The sequence below is a fragment of the Aspergillus udagawae genome (assembly GCF_001078395.1).
Source record: "Aspergillus udagawae IFM 46973 DNA, scaffold_5, whole genome shotgun sequence".
Taxonomy (NCBI): Eukaryota; Fungi; Ascomycota; class Eurotiomycetes; order Eurotiales; family Aspergillaceae; genus Aspergillus; species Aspergillus udagawae.
In genome coordinates, this window is record NW_025091268.1 from 1,555,091 (window position 1) to 1,580,769 (window position 25,679).

General features: G+C 49.4%; 13 protein-coding genes across 13 annotated transcripts; 6 read left to right on the forward strand and 7 right to left on the reverse strand.

Moving 5' to 3' along the window:
* Positions 1-880: 880 nt before the first annotated feature.
* Aud_007344 (inositol-pentakisphosphate 2-kinase) lies at positions 881-1,951 on the reverse strand (the record flags this gene model as incomplete). Its single annotated transcript, XM_043292237.1, has 2 exons — positions 881-1,066; positions 1,118-1,951. 2 exons carry the CDS (start codon positions 1,949-1,951, stop codon positions 881-883), a joined length of 1,020 nt encoding a protein of 339 aa, XP_043148172.1.
* A 2,017-nt stretch (positions 1,952-3,968) lies between these two features.
* Aud_007345 (thiamine-binding protein) lies at positions 3,969-4,566 on the forward strand (the record flags this gene model as incomplete). Its single annotated transcript, XM_043292238.1, has 4 exons — positions 3,969-4,037; positions 4,146-4,251; positions 4,326-4,428; positions 4,497-4,566. The coding sequence occupies 4 exons, from the start codon at positions 3,969-3,971 to the stop codon at positions 4,564-4,566; spliced, it is 348 nt and encodes a 115-aa protein (XP_043148173.1).
* A 282-nt stretch (positions 4,567-4,848) lies between these two features.
* Aud_007346 (uncharacterized protein) lies at positions 4,849-6,119 on the reverse strand (the record flags this gene model as incomplete). Its single annotated transcript, XM_043292239.1, has 3 exons — positions 4,849-5,621; positions 5,685-5,860; positions 5,923-6,119. The coding sequence occupies 3 exons, from the start codon at positions 6,117-6,119 to the stop codon at positions 4,849-4,851; spliced, it is 1,146 nt and encodes a 381-aa protein (XP_043148174.1).
* A 742-nt stretch (positions 6,120-6,861) lies between these two features.
* Aud_007347 (uncharacterized protein) lies at positions 6,862-9,411 on the reverse strand (the record flags this gene model as incomplete). Its single annotated transcript, XM_043292240.1, has 1 exon — positions 6,862-9,411. The coding sequence occupies one exon, from the start codon at positions 9,409-9,411 to the stop codon at positions 6,862-6,864; it is 2,550 nt and encodes an 849-aa protein (XP_043148175.1).
* Positions 9,412-9,799: 388 nt separating this feature from the next.
* On the forward strand, positions 9,800-10,402 carry Aud_007348 (cytochrome c oxidase subunit 7; the record flags this gene model as incomplete). Its single annotated transcript, XM_043292241.1, has 5 exons — positions 9,800-9,828; positions 9,993-10,071; positions 10,146-10,206; positions 10,257-10,348; positions 10,373-10,402. The coding sequence occupies 5 exons, from the start codon at positions 9,800-9,802 to the stop codon at positions 10,400-10,402; spliced, it is 291 nt and encodes a 96-aa protein (XP_043148176.1).
* Positions 10,403-11,137: 735 nt separating this feature from the next.
* On the forward strand, positions 11,138-13,490 carry Aud_007349 (putative C6 transcription factor; the record flags this gene model as incomplete). The annotated part of the gene is made up of 6 exons (XM_043292242.1): positions 11,138-11,199; positions 11,254-11,437; positions 11,495-11,550; positions 11,608-12,029; positions 12,077-12,969; positions 13,032-13,490. 6 exons carry the CDS (start codon positions 11,138-11,140, stop codon positions 13,488-13,490), a joined length of 2,076 nt encoding a protein of 691 aa, XP_043148177.1.
* Positions 13,491-13,687: 197 nt separating this feature from the next.
* Aud_007350 (uncharacterized protein) lies at positions 13,688-14,332 on the reverse strand (the record flags this gene model as incomplete). Its single annotated transcript, XM_043292243.1, has 3 exons — positions 13,688-13,784; positions 13,878-14,098; positions 14,180-14,332. The coding sequence occupies 3 exons, from the start codon at positions 14,330-14,332 to the stop codon at positions 13,688-13,690; spliced, it is 471 nt and encodes a 156-aa protein (XP_043148178.1).
* A 1,110-nt stretch (positions 14,333-15,442) lies between these two features.
* On the reverse strand, positions 15,443-17,004 carry Aud_007351 (kynureninase; the record flags this gene model as incomplete). The annotated part of the gene is made up of 4 exons (XM_043292244.1): positions 15,443-15,858; positions 15,918-16,395; positions 16,449-16,786; positions 16,842-17,004. 4 exons carry the CDS (start codon positions 17,002-17,004, stop codon positions 15,443-15,445), a joined length of 1,395 nt encoding a protein of 464 aa, XP_043148179.1.
* A 495-nt stretch (positions 17,005-17,499) lies between these two features.
* Aud_007352 (indoleamine 2,3-dioxygenase) lies at positions 17,500-18,911 on the forward strand (the record flags this gene model as incomplete). The annotated part of the gene is made up of 3 exons (XM_043292245.1): positions 17,500-17,793; positions 17,843-18,460; positions 18,531-18,911. 3 exons carry the CDS (start codon positions 17,500-17,502, stop codon positions 18,909-18,911), a joined length of 1,293 nt encoding a protein of 430 aa, XP_043148180.1.
* A 986-nt stretch (positions 18,912-19,897) lies between these two features.
* Positions 19,898-20,775, reverse strand: yaf9 (YEATS domain-containing protein YAF9; the record flags this gene model as incomplete). Its single annotated transcript, XM_043292246.1, has 3 exons — positions 19,898-20,598; positions 20,658-20,682; positions 20,743-20,775. The coding sequence occupies 3 exons, from the start codon at positions 20,773-20,775 to the stop codon at positions 19,898-19,900; spliced, it is 759 nt and encodes a 252-aa protein (XP_043148181.1).
* Positions 20,776-21,098: 323 nt separating this feature from the next.
* Positions 21,099-22,139, forward strand: horA (ubiquinone biosynthesis protein COQ11; the record flags this gene model as incomplete). Its single annotated transcript, XM_043292247.1, has 4 exons — positions 21,099-21,144; positions 21,201-21,255; positions 21,311-21,651; positions 21,718-22,139. 4 exons carry the CDS (start codon positions 21,099-21,101, stop codon positions 22,137-22,139), a joined length of 864 nt encoding a protein of 287 aa, XP_043148182.1.
* A 133-nt stretch (positions 22,140-22,272) lies between these two features.
* On the reverse strand, positions 22,273-23,319 carry Aud_007355 (pre-mRNA-splicing factor SYF2; the record flags this gene model as incomplete). The annotated part of the gene is made up of 3 exons (XM_043292248.1): positions 22,273-22,320; positions 22,374-23,009; positions 23,101-23,319. 3 exons carry the CDS (start codon positions 23,317-23,319, stop codon positions 22,273-22,275), a joined length of 903 nt encoding a protein of 300 aa, XP_043148183.1.
* A 306-nt stretch (positions 23,320-23,625) lies between these two features.
* On the forward strand, positions 23,626-25,551 carry Aud_007356 (uncharacterized protein; the record flags this gene model as incomplete). Its single annotated transcript, XM_043292249.1, has 1 exon — positions 23,626-25,551. The coding sequence occupies one exon, from the start codon at positions 23,626-23,628 to the stop codon at positions 25,549-25,551; it is 1,926 nt and encodes a 641-aa protein (XP_043148184.1).
* Positions 25,552-25,679: the final 128 nt, after the last annotated feature.

Here is a 25,679-nt window from a genome sequence, read left to right on the forward strand (position 1 = left end):
ATCAACACCATGTGGGATAATGTTGACACAATCTGTAGTCATCAAATCGAACTAAACTCGGAATTACGGAATAATGGATTATTAATGGTTTTATCCGGTAGTTCAACAGAGGCTGATCAGATCGAAGGCATTTATTAATATACTGATATAGCGATCTAGAGACATAGAATCCCTATTTCAATGATCTCTGCAACGACAGCAGGCTGTAATCATGTCTGTTGAAGCTGTATCTGTATCTGATATGTGCTCTGCGTATTGAGCTTTGTAGACCTGTATCCTGCTGACGGGCCTAGGTAGATTCCGCAACAAGGTGATGTCCTTGAGTTTCGACGACTGTGATGAGCCCGAATGACACCTAATCTGTACTGTGACACTTGAGGCAATCCCCCCATCGAAATAATGATTTCTACTGTATCCAAAGCTACAGTCTAGACCCTTCCGGATATAACGGTCTAGACCCTTCTCCATTGGGAGACTGTCGACAGGGGATAAATGACGTCATATGCCCGGGCTTGAGCTTAACTATGGACTAGTCAGGGCATTGGCAGGAGGCAACTGAGCATTCATGCAAAACTATCAAAGCACATGAAAATAAGCACATGAGGTGTCATAAGTAGCAGCCACGGTATCTTAGGTGTTCTAATATACATTAAATGCAAACGAAAGCCGCCCATAATAATGTCCGAAAGGTGTCGCCAGGATTAGATGACGGGATTGATAACCGAAAATAAAGAGCTGAATATGTCCGAGGTCATCATCAAATGTAGACGTTTAAAAAGTTGACTACGCTGTTAGAGCATGGTGCCATGGTAAATCGACGCTGGCAGTTGAATGAAGAAGCGAGCGTAGTCGGGAGGCTGCAAGGTCTCTAGGCATGACATTACGGCCAAGAACGCTGCAGCAGGCACTCACTCGGGGACAAGCCAGTATTGTTGCCCAGATACCAGCCTTCTGCGATCAACTGGCTTTCCAAATTGAGCCAGTACTGTGCCTTACCACCAGCTCCAGTTTTGAGGTCCAAGTCGCCAAGGCGGATTTCCACTGGCCCTAGCTCGTCACGCGGAATCTAAAATCGTTAGTGAATCGTCTCAGATATAGAGGGAGTCGAGTGGCCTACCTTTATGAACATCGTGCAGTCTCGCAGGGTCATCGCAAGAGACTGCTCTCGAGACTGCGCCGATGGTCCATGCAGCCCCACATCACGCATAGCCTTCTGATGCGTCAAGAGCTTCTGCAATGTAGGGTTGCGATAGAGGATCCTTGCCAGCCTGGTTTTGTCCTCACTGCCCTTGACATACTTGGCTGCGCGAAGGACATTCTCAAACTTGTCGGACACCAGGTCCAACGGACAAAACGAGAGCTCTTCAGACCCACCTGCTCTCCGACTCTGGTGATTCTTCATGTCCCACAACGCGCACGTGCGACATCTCCGAGCATTAACTGGCGCTGATGGTGACTGCAGGAGCCATTTGGGTTTCAATTCCGCAAGCACGGTATCTGGGGCACAATAAGTCGTCATATCCGTAACAAGAAGCCCACAAGGCTCTGTGACCGAAAGATACACGCCTTGACGCTTCTTGGGACGTTCGCCATTGCGTTCCGCCGCGATTAATTGCTCATTGCAACGCTGCACAAGTCCATTCGGAAGGTACACAAGCTCCTGGTCCACCAGTTCCTCAGGACTGAATAATGGGCGGATAGTTCTGTCGAAATTACGCGCAATCTCCTGGTACGAGATTTCTGCCTTTGTTTCCTTTCTAAGTCGAAGCAATTTCCCCTTGAATTCTGGAGGAACTGTCAATTGAGGCCCAGAAGCGCTATGAATGTCCGTGGGGCCGATGCGGCTGGGCGAGGGAGCTGAAGCAATACGATAAATGATATTGGCTCCACCTTCAGCGAGGTATATGAGTTGAGCTCCAGCGGGGAGCTCCAGAAAAGCGGGTTTTGTCATTCGTCAAGTGGCCAGTCGATGTATGGTACTCCCTCTCGGTGTATGAACCATTGTCTCCTGATGAGAATTGGTTTTTGGAAGACCAGTAGTTCCGGCGGAACCCTCGAAAATGTTGTTCGAGTATCCTGGGTTGACCTTCCTCCCTGCACACTGTTGATTAACGGTTAATATAAACAAGTCAAGCACGTGAGTCGGAAACGAGTAGGGTAGTGCAGACTTCAAATTGACGATAGGACATCAAAGCTGTAGCATCGCCGAACAGGCATCGAAAAGAGTCAAAGTTGTTCGTATTTGTCCCAATTTATTTCTTTCGCTGAGCCTGCCTGAACGCTATGGTCCCGGAGAGGCAGCAGAGTAGGGCGAAGTAAAGAGGCTCTTAGAGGTATCTATGCCAGCCTGAATCTGCTATTCTACCCTAACACCGTGAAAGTGTGTAGCCAACAGTGTCACTAGTAGATATCCACCGGAAACGAACCCCAACCCCGATACCGTTTAGACCGGGTGGGATTAGAGCAAGGAGTCTGCGCCTGGTTTGATAGCCGATGCAGACAGAGCTGCCAACTTCGCGGTGTCTGTGGCGCTTGACCCTGCGAGTCTTAGGCAGGTTGCACCCAATCAGGGTGGTGGCGGCCAGGGTAGTGTGAAACGGTTTGAAGATCGGCTCAATAAGTCAGTAGCTTGAGTGCATCCGACAGCGGAGTATTGCTGGGGAGAATTGCAAGTTCTTTAAGATAATTTCTGAAACGAGAAAAGGGCAATCGAAGACCACAACACGGTTCAAACAATATAATAAGCCGTCCAGCCGCTCAGATGCTCAATCCTCGGGCGTCGGGCACGCCGACAGCGTTGTCACTGAACAATCGACAACGATGCACGGCTCTAACAAATAGGCGGTCAGTGCCGCATCAGACGCCTATTAATGCGCTCAGACAACCTCCAACGCACTGAAGGAAGAATGATGCGTGGTCAGTTGATGCGATGGCGTAACAGTGACTGGAAGATCATGCAAGTAATATGAGAAGTTGAAAAGGAAAACTTTACAGGACGAAGGCTCAGACGGACCAGGGGGTCACGATCCAGTTTCAAAGTGGTCCTGCTGGGGTCCCTCTGTGTACCGTGGAATGGGCCTCACTAGCGAGCAAATAGAGGCGGAAAGGACAGGACGAACAACAAACACAGAAATAATCATAGGACACGGTGCCTCTCTACTCCAATGCTTTCAATCAAGTCATCTTCGAAAGATGACGCAAATTGAAGGGATATACCAAGGCATCCTTTTCATCTCGCATAACCTTATCATCCACCTTGACTTCCCTGAGAGGCATGAAGTAGAATACCCGTCTCACGGTCTGTCGAATTGGCAAAGCCACCAGCACGAGGAACTACTGGGTCCTTTCGGAAAATCCGGGGAAGGAAAAGAAAGGAAGGTAAGGTAGTAAGGCTGGATGGCCGACGTACCAACCTAGAGTACTTGGGCGATGGCTCCATCTGTCAAGTCCTTCGGTGCAGCAGAGCATTCGTGGGTCTGTCACTTCTCGTCTGAATCGATAATAACGCCTGGAAAGTGAAGATGTACAGTTTGAGATAGTGTACAGCTACACTGCGGCAGTCCGTCAGTAGCAAGGAGGAATCAAGTGATATCATCTGCGGTGTATATGAGAAGTGGTTGCAGAATGGCTCAAGGCAGCAGTAGCTGCAGCATCATGTATAGTAGCAAGATTGGAAACAGATGTCGTCATTGGGAGGGACTAACTGCGTAAACTCGAGCACAAGTATCGCAAGTTTGGGTGCAAACTTAGCAGATTGAAAATCTGAACAATTGTGATACTATACGGATAGTGCCCCGCCGCTGCTGTGTTTGTACCCCGCGTTCTTTTGAGAGTTTCCGATCAAGCATCTCGACTTCAAGATCCTACCTTACCCCAGTCAAATCTCATCGCTTCGAGTCACATTTGCAAAATTGAATCCTCACCAACGAATTGACTGCGCAAACAATCCCGTTCAATCTACCGAAATCATGGCATATGCAGACATTGCATCCATCCCGACTCCCCCTCACTGCACGGCAGACTTCTGCTTGATTCCGGTGCGTCATCCATCCACCCAAACCACTCCATAACCCATTAATCCGCTCGGATGCTCAAGGCGACCAGCGCATACATACAGATACTGACCTTGAACTCTCAAATCACAGATCGGGACCTCCTCTCCTTCCGTATCCTCCCAAATCGCAGATGTCCAGCGCCTAATTGAAAAGTCCGGACTCAAATATGTGATGCACTCGGCTGGTACAACACTGGGTACGTTCTGGAATCCTGCATTCATCCTGAAGCTGGTCAACTGGCGCGGTCACTGATATCGGGCCTTGGAATAGAGGGTCCCTGGGACAAGGTCCACCAGGTCATTGGTCAGGCGCATATGCTATTGCACCAACAGGGTATCGTTCGGATCCAGACTGATATCCGGGTTGGGTCGAGGTTTGTTCTCTGCTCTTCCTACTCCCTGATTTGGCCTTGGCGCTAGCTGACTCGATTCCCCGTTCCAGGACTGATAAGGAGCAGTCGTTTGAGGATAAAGTGAATAAAGTGCGGCAATTGTTGGCACAGGATCAGTGAACGCCTTTGAGTGCTGGTAAAGAGAAGTGTGTACGATCATATGGCATTGCGGAGGCGTTGCGGGTTCTCGATACGTAGGTAATTCTATATTGGTCTAGGAATACTATCCACATTGAAAATCGCCTAGAGACATAACAACACAAGACCCTGATATCTCTGCTGCATGATTATTCCCAACTCCCAAACGCCAACCATGCACTGTGCGACACAGAAATGCACCTGGTTCAAGAATATCGCAAAATTGAAGAAGTAATGTATGAGCGGCATGAAATGAGGCTGCGGCTACAGTGTTATACCGCCGCCGAGCAGGCTTCCCCAGTCTCCCCCAACCCAAACCCAGTCGCCCATACTGGGATTCGAGCCCGACTTCGCCTGCTGTACTAACTCAACCAACCCCTTGAAGACGTTCGAGTAGGTCGAGGCAGAGCTTGTTTGCGTGGTCGTGCTCGAGCTCGAGCTAGTTGTGAGATTCGTACGCCCAACAGGCGATGTGACATTATTCAGCTTATCCACGGTATCGATGGCTGGACCCTTGTCAAAGAAATCAACCAAGATAAAGGCCGGCTGACGGCCGTAAGCGATCTGGCACTTCGTCGCTGTGTCTCCTAGATTCCCCACTCCGCCGGAGGGAGCGTTTGTGGTCGTCACGTAAGTAGAGTTGGGATACTCTATACCCAGGATCGTTGCAGCATACAGGAAGTGGTTCATCAGAGGCAGGCGGTTGGACGAGACGGCAGCGGAGAGATCATTCTTCACGCTGGATGGCCGATCGGGACTGCAAGAGAAGTTCGACGGCGAAGTTACATCGAAGCTAGTTTCCCACACAAACGTAAATTCATCCATGAGGTAAGGGGCATCTGTGTTGGAGTCCAAGGACGCCACAAAGACCATCAGCCGAGTCCCATTATTGATCAAAGTCTGCAAGGTAGGCCACGAGCTTGGTGCGGATGCGGAGGAGGGCTTATATGCGTAGTCGACTATTCCTGCAGATTTGAATTCGGAATTCAGATCGGAGGCAGAGGCGTTATCAGAGTTGACCAGCAAAACTGTGACGACTGGAGAGAAAGAAATGTCAACATTCAGCTAGCCATGCATGCCCGAGTCAAGACACAACATACCGTCATTCGGATTCGAGTCTAACCAGCTCTTGATCTCTTTTAACCATGTGCTCAATTTCCCCGCGTCTAACAGCTCACAGCTCGAATGGCACAGGTGCCACTCCGAGCCTTTCAAATGGACTTGCGCCGTTACCATGCGAACGCCAGCATCTAGCTGTAAAGTGGTGTTGTAGTATCTATAGTAAGTATTAGCAAATGCTTGGCTGCTGCCGTACAATATGTCGCGAATTCATCTTACTGGTTCGCTGCGGTCGAATAGCCGGTCGATGAATCTCGTACAAACGGACTATCGTGCGCCCCCAGATGTGTGATTTCCCCATAGGGCTTTGAGCAGAGACTAGGAGAGTTATTGCATGCTGTTTCTCGAGGGAGCAGTGCCGTTGAGGATGTCAAAGGGAGAAGTGCTAGGACACCGAGTCCTAATAGTCCTAGCATGCTGGTTGCCTCTCCTGTAACTTGTGATGAAGAACACGACACTGCTATCTAGATGCGACTATGCAAGTACTGGGGACGGAATAGATCTTCGGTATGCAGATTCCCGGAATGTAGATATTCTCTGCAGTACAAAAATGCGGAGGAAACTTGTTTCAGGTTGGAATGGGAAAGCGGGTTGATGTAATGAAGAATGGTGGTGAAAACCAAGGTCTGAAATAACTGTTTATTATTGACTATTGAATGTAATCTGCGCCAGGCACTTGATGTTATCCACGCAGTCTGGAAAAAGTATCAACTCAAACTCGCTATCCACTACTCCGTAACGGGCTTTGCTTGACGGCTCGGCATCGCAGTGATTGCGTTGTGAGATCCACTTAGGATTAAACGTCAGAGAGGATTGGAGGCGATCTGACAGTGCTGACTGCGCTGGTGGGACAGTCCCACAGAGAATGTCAGAGATGATTCAGTAAGCCTGGGCCGCGTTGCTTTGGGGCTATTCTTAGAACGGAATATAACCCCAAAATGAAGGGGCTGAGTCGCCGAGGAAGGACACGCCATTTCCGTGGCTCAGAGTTCTTTATCGACGTTGCCTGGGGATCCAGTCACGTGTTGCCTACGCAGTGATCTGGACCCTCATAGGAGTACTCCTGATGCTAGATGGACTGTGGGCGGAGCTACAGCATAGGGGGAGGACTAATGATATAAAGTTGTATGTACATAGTGGTCCTTAATATATAGCAGTTCATTTGGTTTTGACAAATGCCGCTCCTTTCAGGCGAGCTTCTCTCCATAGGGTTCGTCCGGTCCTTCGTCGGGACATGTTCGAACTTGGAGGATTGACCAGCAAGGACAAATCGTCGTCTTGCTGGCCGTTGAAAAGGGGTGGATGCCCCCACACACGGTCGATGTCTGCAATCACGCGCTCCGGAGAATAGGGGCATTCCCTTCGTAACATGCGGTTCATGTGTCGGCTGGATTGCCTTGAGTGGCCGAAGAGAACAGCCAAGCGATGTCGGCAGGCCCGACGAATCCAGCTGTGACAAAGACGGATGCCGTTGTGCTCCAGTTCGCGTAGAAGCACTAAACCTCGTACCCAGGGTACAAGGTTCTTAAGTCCTAGGGCACTATAACCTTCGTGATCGGGATTTGGAGACACTCGCATTTTGAATCCCCACGCGACAATAGCTGCCTGCATGTTTTTGCTAAAGACAGCTTGCAACATCCGGTCGCCATCATCCCGGGCTACGCCGTCAGCTCCACGCCTTGGCCGGTCCGTAGAATTTATGATGAGAGAGGCTGCATCGCTCGGTTTTGGAGCAGCGGAATATTGGCGAGCGAGCCACAGACAGCATCTGCGAAGCTCATCCCAGTGATTTGTCATCCCGAGTCGTTTCAACATCTCAATCCAGAGATCAGGAGACACGGATGTGCCCATGGGAACGACGCGCTGCAAAACACGGAAAACAAAAGAAACTTCTTTGCTGGATGAGACGTCTGTCCCTTGAACTGGTCCGACCCCTGGTCGACGCGGGGTAAGAGTATGCTTGACCATAAAGTCCACGCTTTCTTGTGCGAGATTTTGACCGCTTAGTGTCATTTCGTCCACCATCTTGGACGCAGAAGCCCATTCACCCGAGGCGATGAATTTCCGAAAGTGGATATTGCTCAGCTTAGACCCATCGTCGAATATTTCTGTAAGTATGGCAAGCGTCATATTATAGGGACGCCAGTCGCGAGCGATATAGTACGATATTAACAGCGACTCTTGCATCACCGCATCTTCCAGTACATCGGGATGCTGATCGCTATGGAGTAAGTCCGACAGAAGTATGTCGCGATTTTCCGAGACCAGTTTACGGATTAGTCGTGCGAAAACCGAATCGCCAATGGAGATGCCCGCTCTGTGAAGTTCTCGCAATCGAGCTACAAGGTCCTGGCTCCCTTGAGCCCGAACTGCCATTTCTCGCAGCGATTGCGGCCCAATGGCCTGTACACCGAACATTCGTAACCCCGCGACGGTTGTGTCGAAGGCAAGGGCTTTGGTGGCGAAGAGCCGTGCGCCCAGTTCATCCTTGAAGGGCTTTTCTTGAAGCCAAACTTTTCCGTTTGACTCTCGTGTATAGTCTTCTTTAGCAGAGGCACCCTCCTCAGCCGATGTCACTCGGTCGGGGAAGCGATCCTTGCTGTAAGCTTGGAGTTCGTAGAATTTTCTCGGGCTGAGATTCTTCGCACATTGGAGCAGGGGCTGGATTTCCTCGTAGGTTTGCGGATGGTCATGGCTCTCAACCAGAAACGAATGCAGAGAAAATGCATCATCAACACGACCCAATTGCAACAGCTGTGAGATGGCACAGCCATATATCTGGTGACCGTCCGTAAGTCGGCATATGTTCTTGAAAGCGCTAATGCCAGGAGATACAGAGCGTCGTGTGGCCGTCGTTGGTAGGCCAATTTTGGTCGATTCATTGATCATAGTTAAAGCTGGTTCAAAGACCCTCATTATATCATTTGGACAGGATAGATGAGGATGCTGAAGTTTCTTATGCCATCGAATAGCATGCTGGGTCATACCTCGCTCGAGGTATCCACCAACGACGACTTCGTAAAGTTTGTACCATCGGCTTCCTGTCCTCTTCCAAAGCTCCAGTGCATAGGCCAACACCTCCCCCATGATAACTTCCCGCTTGAGCCCCAGATCAAGGAAACTGTGCCAGAAGAAATCGGCTTGATCCCCGACTACCGGCAGGTCGACACCGTCCACTCGGTCCGTCAAAGCTACCCAGATATCCAGTGTCCCTCTGTCTCCATAGTGTCGCTGCCGATAGCGAAGCAGCTGCTCCCAAAGATCCAGCCTCTGTCGGTAGACCGGATCGTCGACAAGGCGAGTACCGATGTCCTGGGTGTGGCCGATATCCGATTCGAAGTCTAGCTTGTCGGGCTGTAGATCAAAGTGCAAAAAGGTGTCTTTGTCGGCCACTGATGATTTGGGAGTGGTACCTTGTCGCATTGTACAGTCCTGTCTTGTATTCCGATGCAACTGTATGTCATACACATGAAAGCTGAAGGGGCGCGAGGTCGATGATTTATTCAAACGCGTACGAGTTTCGTTGCTGCTGGGTTCCTCGACCTCGCATCGCCGAACGCCCGCATTTTGGTGCGCCTTCCGCAAACTGCATCGTAAACATTTATTTTTGGACTCCAGTTGCTCGATGCCGATGGACTTCGATATTAGAGAGTCGAGAACCGAGACGGCGGACGGTCTCTTCAATAATCGAAGGAGAGCCGGGCGCATGAGTCCTGAGAATGGAAAGGTAAGGTGATAGAGCGGCCTCTGGGCATCCTCCTCATCGATAGTTCAAGAATCGACAGATAGAGACCATTGAGAATGAAGCGACAAATGAATGAATGGCTCCAATCGTTTCGCATTGAGCTCTCAAATTTACACTGACAGATACTGCCTTTGGAATAATCGTGATAGAATACAAGTCATGTGATTATTACTAAGCACTTAATCCGAATTGGCGGAAGAACGAGGAAAGTCACCTGAGGCTTGACTTGCAGCTCCAAATCCGGATCCACACTTCGCGGCATCGACTGATCATTGTTGCTGGTCTTCCTTCTCCCACCAAACTTGTCTACCTCATTTAGAAGCTGCGATATAGCATCTACACGCCGTCAAGATGTTCCGCACTGTTCCCCGCATGGCTGGGTACGTTCTTCCCGATTCAATTCCTACTCAACCGGTAGCATATCACGACGTGGGTGGGATGATCGCCTATGGCCGTCCAATTCCTGTCGGCAATCTGCCATTTTTCTCCTCTTAATACTCAATTGCTCTATGCCTTACTGACTCCTTTTGCCTGGGATTTTTAGATTCGTGTTCCGCGAGAACCGTGTCCCTTACTACCAGCGTCTCTTCCAGCAGCACGATGGCAAGCGTCAGTGGTGGAAGGTCAGTTGGCCCGCGGGTGACACATATATATCTCAATGACTGTGTTTCGCTGACTGGTACTTTGTTCATTGAAGACCGAGCGTAGCAAGTACCTCATGTACCCCTACCTCCTCTCCGTTTACGGTTTGGGCATTGGTGAGTTCTGCCGCGCTTTGAAGGAGTCATTCGTAGCTAACTCACTTTAGCCACCACCTATGCCATGTGCCGTATGGTTCTTGTTAGTATCCCTCGCTCGTTACGACATCCCTGGAGCCGGATATCCTCGCGGCTTGTGCGAGTTCGTGGACTGACATTCAAATAGGGCCACAAGACCTGGTTCGGCAAGAACTAGATAAATCTTCGCCCATTGCCAATCAATCACATGGACTAGCGTCCCCTGGATCCATTAGCGGTGTATTTCTATTTCGACAGACGTGTTGGTTTGAGAGGAAATATCACGACGTTGTATATAAGACCAGCCAGGGTATCAATGGAGGAGTTGATCAATCTGTTCAAATGATTCGTCGAATTATTCCAACCGTTGAGCTATGACAAGACGGTCTTATGTACTGAATGCCAGCAGATATCGCTTGATCAATCTTTCAGAAAGACGTCCTTGGAACAGGTGCTCGCCTTCTCGATTTTCCTACTCCGAGATGCCCTTCTGCTAGGCGCCTTTCATGTACTGTACGCTTACTAGTAAACGTGAGACTTCCACTTTGTAGCCCTATACCATTGAACCCCCATCTCGATATCTCCCAGCCATGTTGCTCGTTCCTGTGATATCGTCAAGGTGGGATTAGTAATCAACCGAACGGATAACTATGGGACACAACCCCAGTATCCGCTTCGAACACTAACAATAATGCCTTGATTCTCAATGTGATCAATTAGGGGATTGATCAAATACTTAAAAGAGGCATGCGACACGAAATACAGTGGAAAAGTCTCACTTTTGTGTAAAAAGATGCCACAGAGCGCTTCTGTAGGAAATTCATACGAGATTTCGAGCATGGTCTGCCTACTGACACGGTGAACACAACGTATATCCGGTCAACTCCACAATTCTAACCCGGTCTGCTCTGAGATGAACCGAACGTCTCTTGAGCGACCAAGCAAACGCGTACGGCAAGCATGCGAACCATGCAGGTAAACCTGACCATCTTTCTTCGAGACTCGGCATGCTGGCTCACCATTCCATAGGCGCAAAAAGGCAAAATGCCCTGGTGAGCAGCCGATCTGCTCGCTCTGCGCACGATTGCGCCAGAGATGCGCGTACGCTGGAGAAAGACGCAGGTCGCTGCCGCATGCAACTCCAGACGGATCACCCCCCGTCGCCACTTTTAATGCTGCTGATGCCCCTGAAGTGCGAATTACTCGAACATTGGTGAGCTCGCTTCTCTGTACGAATCCGCCTTGTTCTTTTACATTGACTCTGTCTCAGGAGGATCGTCTTGGGAGCCTGGAGGTGAAGATGGGTAAAGTTCTTGATGCTCTAGAGTACTGCGATTCCTACACTTGTCTAAGACCCGATCAGTGACTAATGTTTCCAATTAGACGGAACAGCTCTAGAGCCGAACAGCAGAGGACAGACGACTCATCTCTTCGGCGAAATACTCTGAGCGGCCCTATCACCTCATCGATGATCAGTGCCATTACTCCACTTCCGACCTGGGAGAAAGTGCTCGCTGTGGCAGAATTATATCTCTTGTATTGCGAGTCTCAGCCCCTTCCTCTTTTTCACAGAGACAGTTTCCTTAGCAGCCTCAGCACTCGCGATCCTGAAATCCTCTACGCTATACTCGCATTGGGTATCCGATTCTCTGACGAAGTCTGCCAGGAGTTGAATGATCTTGCAACTCATGTGAGCGGCTACACAGAGGTAGCCAGAGGACTAGTCATGAGGAGAGTTTCAGAGGGTCCGGTTGAATTATCTACCCTACAGTGTCTCTGCCTTCTAAGCTTGATCGACTTTACCAGTAAGTCTAGTCATTGGTCAACGGAATTCGAGTCTAACCCCGTTCAGACGGCAACACACATCGCTCGAGCATTCACAGTAGCCTTGCAATGAACTTGGCTCAATGCGCCAATCTGGGCTCCGAGACGCACGCTACATTGTCCGCGGTGGTCCGCGAAGAGCGGCGACGCTGCTTCTGGAGCATCTGCCTTTTAAAGCGCTTTCATGGTGTTGAATTTGACAGCATGGGGTTCCCTGAGGGAAGTTTTCCCCCGTTCCCACAAAGCCCTGAGCGCCCTCATTCGCCCTTTTCGCCGAGCAGTGCAACCGATGAGGCTCGGTCTACTGGTATGGAAGACCAGGGGATCATTGCATATGTGATCATTCTAAGCGAGGTTTTCGCCAAAACCACGAGATACGTTCGTCGCCACGGCCGGCCGAGCAGTGTCCCACCGTGGTCCTCGCAATCAGAGTACTCCAAAATTATCGCGCTGCAAATGGACCTGGAAACACGCATGCCTTACATCCATCGCTTCAAACCGGCCAATCTCAGCGAGAGGACGTCAGAGGAGCTTCAAGCCAAGCGAGGATACTGGGGTCCGTGGTTCCTGAATCAATTTCTCTATCATACAAACCTCTGTCTCCTCAATCATCCGCTTCTCCTGTCTCTGAGCCTGAGGAACTTCCGGAACACCATTCCAGAGATATTCTTGCAACACACTTCGGACCTTATCTCTTCACATACCACCTGGATCATTCATTTCATAAACTACTTTGAAGAGAAGAACTTCATCGTGTCAGATCCACTACTAGGGTACAGCGCGGCTGTGGTTGCGACCATCGAACTGCAGTTAAGTTTTACTGAAGATAAAACCATCCGAGAAGAGAAGCGCGATCGCTTTTATAGATGTGTCAAGTTCGTGGAAAACATTGGGCAAAGGTGGCCTCACATGGCGCAATTGGTCAGCGATGCTCTCCTATCCTCCGAAACATGAGTTGACTAACAATGCTACTCATCATACAGGCGGATAAACTACAACGACTGGAAGGCGCTGTTTCAGCCTCTTATCAACCTGAGCCACGGGCTCAGAATAAGAGCCTACTGATAGATCTGTCACGATTTTGGGAAATCCTCGAATACTCGTTTAACAGGGATACGGGCTCTGCCCGTCGCTTGTTCGGCGATTCGTTATACAGTGAACCCCCTGCCATTGACATGGAAGTATCGCAGACGTCTCCTCTACCCGAACCCACTCGCCTGAATTCACACTCTGAACAATCACATCCAGGTTCACGAATGTCTGAATATGGCTTTCAACCTGCTCTGCCGGTTGAGTCACACTATGCCATGGGCTCTACAATATCTCCGCGCCATCCAGATTTCTTCAACGATGAGTTATCTATCCTGGCCACAAACTTCTTCTCCCAGGGACAAGAGTTCTTGCGTGGCAGCGATAGCAGAGAAGGGATTGGTAACTTCTAATTTATCCTGCTGGCGAGGCTCATCTGTATACATACAAGTGTCTTCTACGTGAGACCAGAACCCAACTTGTACCGAATTTAAAACACCTAAACATGTTGCTGAATCATTTCAATATCTCATTGCACCATGCAAGATCACCCTCAACCTGAGAAGCATCATTGGCAGAGCCGTTGTTAGCACCGTGATCAATGAGATCCTTAGTTCGATCCTTTAAACGGGCCTGGAAGGACGCCATATTGTTTGAAGTATCTCCATCCGCGAAAATAGATGAAAGCGAGAAAGCTAACGAGTCCACTGTAACAGCTCAATGATCAGCGCTTCTACTTAGAAATACGCCTCCATTAAGCATTGATGATCACGGCACCTCTCTGATAGAGACTCACGTACCACAGAATTATGCTTATCGTAGCGACAATGCCACCGAGCGCACGGCTGCTAGGACTGTGTGCGCCGTTCGTTCCCAGGATGGTGATGATGAAGAGAGCAAACCAGAAAACGGTGTCGATAACGCTGAGGATCATGTACGCCTTCGCACTGGCCCAGCGCTTGAACCGCTCTACATGAGCCGTGACAACTTCGTAAGCCAGGAAGATGCCAGCCTTGAGACACTGAAGAGCTCGACGTTTCCGGTCAGCTTTGAGCCGCATCCAGCCTCGATCACTCCACATAAGAAATACGGTCACACTCACCACGGCAATACCCCAGGTGTTTGACCTGGTCTTGGGCGTACCCTTATTCGCTATGCGTGCAATGATGAGGACGAAGTTCAGGAAAAGTAACGCGCCAACAATGATATGGAGGCGCAGCTTGATCTTGGGGTGGTTCTCAAATGCGAGTTTCATCGTGACTTATGCGAGTGTTGGATCTAATAGAGTCGGCGGTCCCCGATATTCATGCAAATAGCTTACTCAATGGAGGTAGGATACCAGTGGATCTCGTGTTGGCCATTGCAGATGCTTTATACATTGACCGTCACAAGTATTCGGGTCAATTGACTGATGCCTAACAATGCAAATAGTATTGATGGCACAGGATGAAGCCTGCCTTGCGCTGAAGAATTGTCCCAATAAAGCAATGATTTGCAGTTATCTGGTAACAGCTGGAAAAAAAAGCAGTCGTTATACATGCAATAAGACTATCTTTCCTTCTTTCTTGTCCAAACCGTGGAACATTGTACCAACCGTCATAAGCGGTAGTTTCCCAGTCAAGGCTCGCATTCGTATGGGTTACCAGATCAGGGTTCGCATACGGTAGCGGAGGGCAAGATTGACGAGCACTAATGCCGTTCCAAAAAGCCCACTGACTAGTCCATGTTGCGCCAAATTGACACTGGTGAAGGCACCGGGTTATACTTGTTGGTACCAAACTAGATATCAATTGTTATAAGTTACGCGTTCTGTCCACGAGCTAGGGTCAATTATGTTGACACGATATAATTGACACGATAGCAATGAGTATATCCAAAAGGAAAGGAGTCTAAATTGCAATCTTCAGTCAGAAGGGTGAGACCTGCTGACACTGAAGGGGAGATATATTTTGTATTGTCGCTGATGGTCTATCCATATTTGGGCATCGAAACGAATACGACCCAACCCACCAGGCTTCAGAGACCTTATCCCATTCCCACCTCAGGGCGACAACCAAATATGGCTCGAAAATAACGAAGTCTCCGTTTAGAAGGCTGAGTCGCAAATTGAAAACAAAAATTCGTCATTGGAAGGCCAGGCACAAATAGGGGATTGGAGCTACCTCTCCTACGAGATTTCTGATACGAGCGGCACGATTCATTGAAACGGACAGCTGCTAAATAGTCATCCTGGGTATTCTTCTATCCTCATTTATCGTGCGGAATTTGCCATAGGAATTCGCCATATGAATACTGATCAACAATGGGGTAACCGAAAATCATCTCACGTTACACTTGAGCCTTGAACATGACGACTCAGCGAAATTCATTCATCCAGAGCCGCCTTGAGTTGCTGAACAAACATCCAGATCTCAGTGAAAGTGTTGTACAATGGGACAGGTGCGACGCGGACAACGCCTGGTTCTCTCTTGTCGCAAATAATCCCTGCTTCCTGCAGTCGATGAGCTACCTTGGCTAATAGCCCAGGCTTAAGGAGAAGACTGAGCTGAGCACCTCGAGCGGCAGGATCGGAAGGCGTGATAATTTGAAATTGCCGCGACTCGTCCGTGGTGTCCTTTAACAGCAGGTACTCGAGGTACGCCGTCATCAAGACAGATTTCTTGCGCAGCTCAGCCATGGAGGTCTCATCAAACACCGACAGAGCAGCGCATAAGCATGCAAGATCGATCGCCGAAGGGTTCGAAATCTGGTACCCACCCGCGCCAGGGATTGGTTTGAACTCTGCTCTGACATTAGAACTGAATAGGGCCAAGTCACCTGCGCGGAAGCCAGGAACTCACTATTGTCCATCTTGAATCTCACTGACTTATCGCCTCCGTACCACCCGGTCAGACGGTGTCGGAACTTTGGCGTATCCTCTCCTTCGCTGTAGTCGACTTGACCATGTTTCTCATGGACGAAGAGACCTGCCATTGCTCCGGGGCCGGCGTTACCGTATTTGTAAGTGCACCAAGCTGCGAAATCGACGTCCCAGTCGTGTAGCTTTAGTTGGACATTGGCGTAAGCATGAGCCAGATCCCATCCGACAATAAGTCCTCGTGAGTGCGCATATTCGGTGATCTTCGGGATGTCGAATAACTGCCCAGTGTAGTACTGGATTCCCGGAAGCAGGACGAGAGCTGCCTCGTCTGCATGTTGATCAATGTAAGACAAGATCTTCTCCGTTGAGATTTCATATTTTCCCTCATCTGGACCAATGAGCACCATGGTCTCGTGAGGATCTAGATCATGCCAGGCAACATGTGATTCGATGGCATACTGGTGACAGGTTAGCATAACTCACGCGGGTATGGCGACGCTATCACACTCACATGATCGCTGGGAAACGCCTTCCAGTCCATCAGGATCTTACGTTTGGTTGCAGTTGGTTTGTAGAAGCTTGCGAGCAACAAGTGCAGATTCATGGTTAATGTACCCATTGCCGCGACTTCTTCGGGCGCCGCTCCCACGATCTTCGACATGGACTCGGCAGCCTGCTCAGCCAGATTCTGCCACTCCTTTAATGGGGAGTCTTCGATCTTGGTGAAGTGACCACAGACGCCAATTGATGACCATGTGTCCAATTGCGCCTCCAAATATTTCTGGATGGCTTTGGGCTGAATACCAAGTGAATTGCCACAGAAGTAGATACATGGTTCTGATGAAAGGCCTGAGGAACATTCGTCAGCGAGGATGAGCGATTATTTGGGTATAATCCTACTTACCAGGCTTCGCCAGTTTGGTAGAGGCAATGTTTGCCTTTGATGGGATGATGAATTTATCTCGAAAGCCTGCGAGCGGGTCTGCAGCGTCTAGCGAGGCCGCATACTCCTTGCTTGCCGCATTGGCAGGGAACTCAGGCTTGGATAGTGTGCCGTTGGTAGACATGATGGATGAATATGTGGCACCAGTGCTGTTGGTGTGAAATCACAGCAAGAGGATTGTGATTGTGACAGCCTGTCCGACACTCCTTGCTTTATACGTGGTCTCGAGGTGATTCCATCGACCCCGGCGGAAGCGGGAGGCTTATCCGCTTCCGCCTCAGAATCCGTGCTCATGGAAGAAATGATTGTCAAAGTGATACCCGCAATATTGGTTTTCACGGTTATTGGTATGGTGACTTGATCTCAAAAAGTGGACCATGTCCCCATTCTTTGGATATCACATTACCTCCTTACTGTTTCCTGTGCTCATGCCACCAATTTATCGTTCCGGGTTGGATCCGGCCCTCTTCCGCCCGACCAGTTCCTTCCTATATATTCTGGCTTCGACATGGACAGAGTGAATATTCCTATTTCTAAGGCTTATTGCCGGAATCTCTGACTATAAAGTCTCTTGCACAATTGGCCACTCAATTCTCATACTGTCGAATAGGCCGTCGCCATGCTTAACACACCGGAAATCGTGCTTGACCAGTTCTGTGTTTCTCTTCGAAATGGGTTTCTTCCCGACACCCTTCCTCTGCAGAAACTGAACGATCCATACTACTTCCCGTGGGAGGAAGTTGTCGCTGATCTACCAGCTCGGCTCGCAGCGGGAAATATACGGCAAGCGGTTGACAGTCTTCCTATCCTCGCAACGTCCAGGCTGCAGGAAGAATCAGAATGGCGGCGAGCATATGTTGTGCTTGCTTTCATCACTCATGCCTATATCTGGGGAGGTGAACGGCCAAAAGACGTATGCGTCCTTTGTCGTTATGTAATTGCAGCTTCTCATGGTTCTCTAGGTTCTCCCACCAGCGGTGTCGTGCCCCATCCTGGAGGTCTCAAAGCATTTAGAGCTGCCACCATGTGCTACCTATGCCGCTTTGAACCTCTGGAACTTCAAAGTCTCCTCCCCTGATATAGATCTCACTGACCCGGACAACTTGTCTATCATCACAACGTTCACCGGTACCAAGGACGAAGAATGGTTCTTCATGGTCTCTGTTGCTATCGAAGCCAAAGGAGCGGATTTAATTACCCTGATGCTCAACGCCATATATGCAGCCAACCTGGCTGACCATCAAAGAGTCACCACTTTACTTTATCAATTGAGAGATGGCCTGCAAGAGCTTGGCGAAATTCTGGAGAGGATGTATGAAAAGTGCAACCCCTCCGTCTTCTTCTATCAACTCCGCCCTTTCTTGGCTGGTAGTAAGAATATGGCCTCAGCTGGACTGCCGCAGGGTGTCTTCTACGATCTGGGAGGCCACGGAGAGTGGCATCAGTACAGCGGGGGAAGCAATGCGCAGAGCTCACTAATCCAAACATTCGATATCTTTTTGGGTGTGGAGCATTCAGCCACGGGAGAAGCGAAAGTGAACAGTGCACCTCAGTCCAAGCCTAAGATTGGCTATATCCAGGTAAGCAACTACTTTCACTCGGACTCCTCATTCAAAGTCGAGCACCAGCAACTAACTATCCTCGACGTAGGACATGCGAAACTACATGCCTGGCCCTCACAGACGTTTCCTGGAGATGATGATTCGAACCTCGAACGTGCGCCAATTCGCCATGAGCTACAAAGCAGATACAGAGGTCAGGAACGCATACAACGCGGCAGTCATGGCTGTTGGCGCATTCCGGGATAAGCATATTCAGATGGTCTCGCGATACATTATCACGCCTTCGAGGACAAATCCAAACCAAAATTCGTCTGCGCACGTCAATCTGGCAACTGTGACAGCAGCGAAGCAAGTCGCACGTCCGAATGACACTCCAGCAGGATACAGTGGTACAGGCGGAACCGACCTAATCCCATTCTTGAAACAGACTCGGGATACGACAAAAGCTGCGGCCAAGTATACTGATTAAGGTGGGATTTTTCATGATATTTCATCAGAGGCGAGCATTAATGAGTAGAGAGTAGATATCCCCTACTTCTTTTTAGAGCACGGAGCACGGCGTTAGGGTTTGTACATAAATCACTTCATCTTTATTCATTTGAATGAGAACTCAGCTTTACTACCTACCCATCGCATATCATACATGTAGTTAACCTGGCCCCACATAACTATTTGCAGATATTTCATTACAAATAACTTTCTTTGGCATTCTGTCATATCCATATCATCCGAAGACCAGCCGGCTCAAAGCGGTTATGGGTGGATATTGGACAATATGTCCGGAAGCGGATACGGAAGCGGAAACCCAATCAAAGACCCGTGTGACTATTTAATAATATGCAAGGGGAAGTAATATGATCAGTCAAAAATTAGATTCAGCCAAGGCTGTCCGACGATCCTCGTGTAATTTTCGAGTCTGACGTCAAGTGGGACAATTGTTTGATGGGTTGGCTACAAGACAGCAATCGTAATGATGAATGGTAGGTAGTACGTTGACGCGAGGAACATTTCTTGAGGGTTTTTTTGCAAGCATGAGTATAATAACGTGACTGACATTGGGTGCTATACACCAGAAGGTCTTTGAAAACAATTTACAGGTGTTGACTCCCCAGACTTGTCGTGGTTGCCCCAGTATCCCATGCCAACTCATTCGAAAAGCCCAATTGCGTTGAAAGTAGCGAACCATGAGACAATAATTGGACCGACGCGCATGTGCCGACCTTAAGCCTTCAATTTGGTCTATGACTGCATACTCATGTAAGGTGTTCATCTGTCGGGGCGCTGGGTGGATGGAGGCGGAGGAGACGGTGGCAGAAGGCCGACTTCTTCCTGGGCACGAAGAGCATGCAGTGAGCATGTCGCAGAGGTCGTAGCTAGTGGATAGATTGGGATGCGTGATGGCCCAAGATTCGAAGCAAGCATCTGTTTTAATAGCTATCCGGCGGGCAAGAACGATCATCTCTTCTTAGTGTTGGCAGGGATGCCTTCGCTTTCTCGCAGCTCGGCCAGCCTCTTTTCGCGTTCGATCAGGCGCTCCCTTTCTTCCTTGATCATTTGCTCAACCGTCTTGTTGGCCGCTTCTAAACGATCCAGCTCCTTATTCTCAGTCGTCTTGCTGTAGGGGTTCTCCGGGGTTTCATTCTGAGGTATTTCGGCGGTCCGACCTACACGCTGCTGCGCAGATTGTTTTGTATTCTTCCCTCCCTTGCCCTTCTGCGTTTGCTGGGAGGCAGGTCCGCCTGTAAGGAGGTCGTAGAACGGTTCCATAGGCTCGTTAAATACGATCTCCTCGTAATTCTGGCTGATCACCACCTCTCTGCGCTCTTTCTTGACCTCCGCGCCGGGCCCGAATGGGTGTAGTTTCAAACTATGCCATAGTGTCTGTGGTTTCTCGCCAGACTCCGGCACGAAGTAGAGCTTGACTTGGATTTCGAATTCACCCCAGCCAGTCTCGGTAACCTCAAACGGTGGCTGCTCGATGGTGCGTACATTCTGCGCGTATGTCTCGTGTAGCTTGAACTGAACCTTCTTCAGCCAGTAAGAAATGTCTTCGTCATTGACTCCTTTCACAAATACGCGCCACTGGTGGGTGTGATCTGCTGGGACATGAGGGGGTTTCTTCTCAGGGTCGAATGGCCGTGCTTCGCTACCAAATACTGGGAATGGTTAGAAGCTGAAGCCCTACAAATTCAAGAGCATGGGCAAGTTGACATACTGAACGGTCTGAAAATCGAGACACCCTGCGATGAGCACTGGTCAGTATAATGCAACTGATCGAAGAGATCAACTTTGGCACGAACCCTGACGCGCTTGGTTCCGGCCGCTGAAGGCATCCTGCGTGATATTAGCCCAAGGTATAAATGAAGATGCGGCAAATTTTATGGGCTTTAACGAGCTGTTGGAACGTAGGCTTCTGGATTTAATTATTCGGACCTGTACCGTAAACTGCCTCCTTCGCTCGGCACGTGACGTGACCGATAATCACTATCGATGGTCGATGACGATAGTCGGAAGCAGTCGTTCCGGAGCTTTAGCTTACTCTAGCAATTTTATTGATGAACTATGAGGCACATCTGAGGACGAATTTTTTACTGTTCATTTGGTTTATTTCTAACAATTGCAGAAAACTCAATCTCCTCATCAATTGTTTTTCAGAATGGCTTCAAAACGAGTAGTAGTTGCTGGCGGAAACGGCTTCTTAGGTGGGCGATTCTTCCACTCTTGAATAGTGTTATGCTAATGGCTGACTTTCAATCAGGATCGCGAATTTGTAAATCGGCAGCGAACAGAGGCTGGTCTGTCACATCTCTAAGGTATACTTTCACAACCCGAACCTCGGTCTTGGTGGCGCCTGCTTAGACGGCATAGTCGGTCCGGAGAACCTCGATGGGATACTGTTACTAGCTCACACGATCGGCCAACATGGGCCAATTCCGTGGAATGGGCTAAGGCAGATTTACTTAAGCCTGACACATACAAACCTTTCTTGCGTGATGCCGACGTCGTGGTCCATAGTATGGGCATCCTACTTGAAGCAGATTACAAAGGTGTGGTACGAGGGAAGGAGCCCGTTGTCAGTGGCCTACAGAGAGCTTTCAGCTCGTCCAAGCTGGGTAGCCAGAACCCTCTGACGATGCGAGATGGAGAGCGGCTGGAGCCCAAAGAGAGAGACGGACAGTTGACATATGAGATCATGAACAGGGATTCTGGTTCGTATAGGTTGGGACTATCAATTTGCTAAAAACGCGGAGCTGACTGCGAACTGGAAACAACAGCCATTGCACTAGCGAAGGAGTCCACCAGAGAACATGTTTCAACATTCGTATACATATCAGCCGCCTCGGGAGCACCAATGCTACCCAGTCGATATATCACGACGAAGAGAGAAGCTGAGACAACCATAGCGTCCGAATTCCCAGAGTTGCGAAGTATCTTCATCAGACCGCCCTTCATGTATGATTCAAGCAGAAAATTCACACTTCCGATAGCCTTGGGTGGTTTTGTTGCCTCCCAATTCAACGCTCTGTTGGGTGACAGGCTTCGGTTCCTCGGCGCGATGGTCGATAAGCCTTTCCGGGTGGATCTTGTGGGCGAAGCTGTAGTGGAAGCGATGGAGGACGAGTCCATTCAGGGTGCGGTAGGAACGAAGCAGATAGAAAACCTGGCAACCAAAGCGTGGAGAAAAAGCATGCTTTGAATCCAACCTCTGATGTTTTCGAGATTGCCCTGGCAGGCCGCTGCCGAGAGGTGGATGAGGTTAGGCACTTCACCGATTGGGATGTAATAAGGAGTCCCGCTCTGTATATTAGACTTAAGCAGGTAGCACTGGATCAAATCATTGTACCGCGTTCGAAACTGTCACGAATCTCCGTAGTGTACTGAAAGGCATTAGTTCCGTTCGTCAAGTCGAAGTCTTCGTGAAGAGCCATACCTTATTGTAGAAGCGTGCCAGCTTCTGGTTAAACTGTTTGTTCTTCTCGTTGATATACGTGACATCAGGTTCTTCATCGTTACGGCGATCCCTGCGCTTCTTAAGTCGGACCTCTTCGGCCTTTCTCAGATCCGCCACCAATTTGTCGACTCCAGCTCGATCCGGCTTGTTCTCCGTAAATCCAATCGTATCTGCCGTCGAGTAGAAAGTACCATTCTTGTCGACCGCAATCATCTCACCATCATTGGTTTCAACGATCTCCAAGTCACCATTTGCAGCTGCCTTCTCAATCGCAGCCAGCTTCTCCCTTTCATAGGCCCCAAGATCAGGCTGCATTTCGCGTAGCTGTCTTTTGTATACTTTCCGTGCATCCTGGGTGTAGTCTTGAAACGCAACATCGTCGCGGTGACGCTGCTTCTTCTCCATACGCCGATCCCATTTCTCGGATTCGTCGATGGTCCAATCCCAAGCTCTCTTACGCTCAAAGTCCTCGCCGGCAGCCTCTGTATCTGCTTTGAGAAGATTGTGAGATGCAAATGCGTGCTTGCGCGACAATGAAGAGAGCAATGAAGGATCAGTGGCTAGACGCTGGGTTTCGGCCGCCGTTTCTTTCAGGTTGCGCTCAGCTGCATTTTTCTGTTTGAGCATCAGCATATACATTACTTTCGGAAGGCAAGCGAGAAGCTGAAATGGTGGATTATTTGACGGTTGCGACCAGGTTACTCACAGCACGAGCTTGAAGGGCCTTGAATCTTTCTTGCCGCTGGCGAGCTTTTGCGGCTGCATCATCTTCTGTGCTCTCTGATTTTTTGGATGAGGTCTTCTGTTGAGACTCTTCCGAAGCTGCTGGCTCAGCAGGAGCTTCATCAGACTGAGTCTGGTTTGAAGCGGCGTTGTCGTCGGAAGGTTTAGCCGCAGACACTTCGTCAACGCACTCAGAAGGCATAATCGTGGCAGTCGCACAGGTCCTTCGGGGGTTCTTTCTGAAATATGCGTCGACCTGGTACAAAGTTATGTTGTAGGCCTTCAAAGAAATTTTAATGCAGGCTAGGCGAGATAGATGGAAGCCGGATGCAGGATCGATGATGAAATTCAATCTACGACAGCGCTCAGGTATTCTTGACCACCAATCCTCTTACCGCCTTTAGAATAGCTTTGTATTTTGTACTCAGGCTACAAATCTCCCTCCCACCATCGATATTCCAGGGTGATATAATCGGTTTATGATTCTCCTGGCAATGCAGAGTGGCAGATGGCTTACTTTTTGTGTCGCCGAGTTGACCATCCATTGAAGCATCTGAGCCTCCCACAACGCTACAGATCGCAACAACAGTATCGTTCGGTATCGGTAATCACTAAAATAAAAACCCCAAACCATGAACCTACTCCATCTCAGATTCTTCGGTATGCGTTGACGGGAACGACAAAAACGTTGCGACAAGATGTGTCAAAGCAGGACTTGGACGACCATTTGAACGATGTGTTCTCAGGCGAATGGCCCCTGACTACTCTACCTCCACCTTTGTGGAGCTCTCTCCGCCCAAAAACCGCCAGCACTGATAAGGCAGTGTTTTTCAAAGGTCTCAAGCATGATGTGCGGAATCTTCGTCATCTACAGATCTTCATAGAAAGACACATTAATGGATACGGGGCTTGTGTATTACTGCAGGCAGATCATTGTAAATTTCTGGCGCAGGCGCTGGAGCGTTGTCAACGACACCACTCGGCTGCGGAGATCCTTGTTGCTATCAATGCACTCCTTTCAAGATTACAGAGACTGCAGGCGCCTCTTCATAGGAACTTACACATGCTGGGGATTTACTACGCATGCCTTTCTTATTCTACAGCTGCCATTGAACGCCATCTGCGAGATTTACTTGCTGTCAGACATAGGCGGTTGGGTTTGCGCCCGAGTGTCGCCCTGGTGGATGCACTTTACATGTCCATCCGATCCTTCGAGCTTCAAGGAGATCATCCAGATACCTGTTCTATGCTCGAGCGAGTGACTGGCGAATCCGGTGTCGATGATGCCTCAGAAGTCACTTTGCACACCATATTGTTCTGGGCTCTACCTGGAAAACCGATGGCATCAATTGAACGGTATTTTAGATTGCTCGTCAAGCTAAAGAGCCGTAAATTGCTCGATAGTGTATGGGGCGGTGTTCTGAAGCATTTGTCTGCCAAACCAGCCGATCACAAATTCCACACTGCCTATTCCTGTATAATGGCTCTTATTGTGGAAGGGGATGTCGCGATGGCCACCACGTATCTGGAAGAAATCTCAAAGCGCGCTGATAACACCCTTCCTTATATATCGGAGTTCAAAAATCTGAGTGTACTTCTCGCTAATCAAGAAATTTGCGAGTTGCTATCTCGTCTCTCTGGCGAGGATGAATACCTCAAGATACTCGAAGTCCAACTCGAACACATGGAGAGGAGGCTAGGGATCAACTGGCTGCCCGAAAAATCTCTTCACACGAGCATATCTGACCTCAGTTACAATGCGACCGGACACCCTCTTCTTACGATGGATGGAGACAGCACTGGATACGAAAGCAGCGAACGCTTGATTGCCGAAATGCAAGCTTTAGGTTGTTCTGGATCGTTTTCAGATCTCACCAGACTTGCCAATTGCTTAGACGAGTATGGAGGTGAACAGATTCCGGTTGTTCAATCATCCACTGAAGATACACCGCTAGAGCTGGCCTGGGTACCTCAACGCTGCCCCGTCGATGTTCTAGACTCTTCTGAAGTGAGACCTGCGGAACACACGACGACCTCACCTTCATCTCTAGGTTTGCTCCGGCTCGACCCTGAAAATGCCGGGTTGTCACCAACAGATACTCGCTCACTGCACCTGATGCAGCTGGGATATCTGATCATAAAGCCAAAAGCACCCAGTTCGGAGCACGAATGGAGAGAGTCGGGCCATATAGTAGCCCTGGACCGCACTTCAGGCCAGCTCTTCGCAGTCTTTGTCGGGAAGGCTCAGGGCCGAATAAGCCCGGGCATCCAGTCGCACATGCCACAAATACCATTCGATCTCAATTCGATAGTAAAAATCCAACTGCGAAGCGACATGAACGGAACTCATAATAGGGACAATCACTCGTCGCCGGACTTCGATATCACCAAATGCTATGTTGATGTGGATTCATGTAAAGATTTGGTGATTTGAAACGTGCCACTTGCTTTCTTTGGTTGCTGTCTCAAATCAGTTCATCACTGGTAAAGTACTTGAGCAAGGCGAGCCATAGTCCCAACCCCGCCCGACTGCCAAGTGTAAGGCTCATATTGGATCTACAA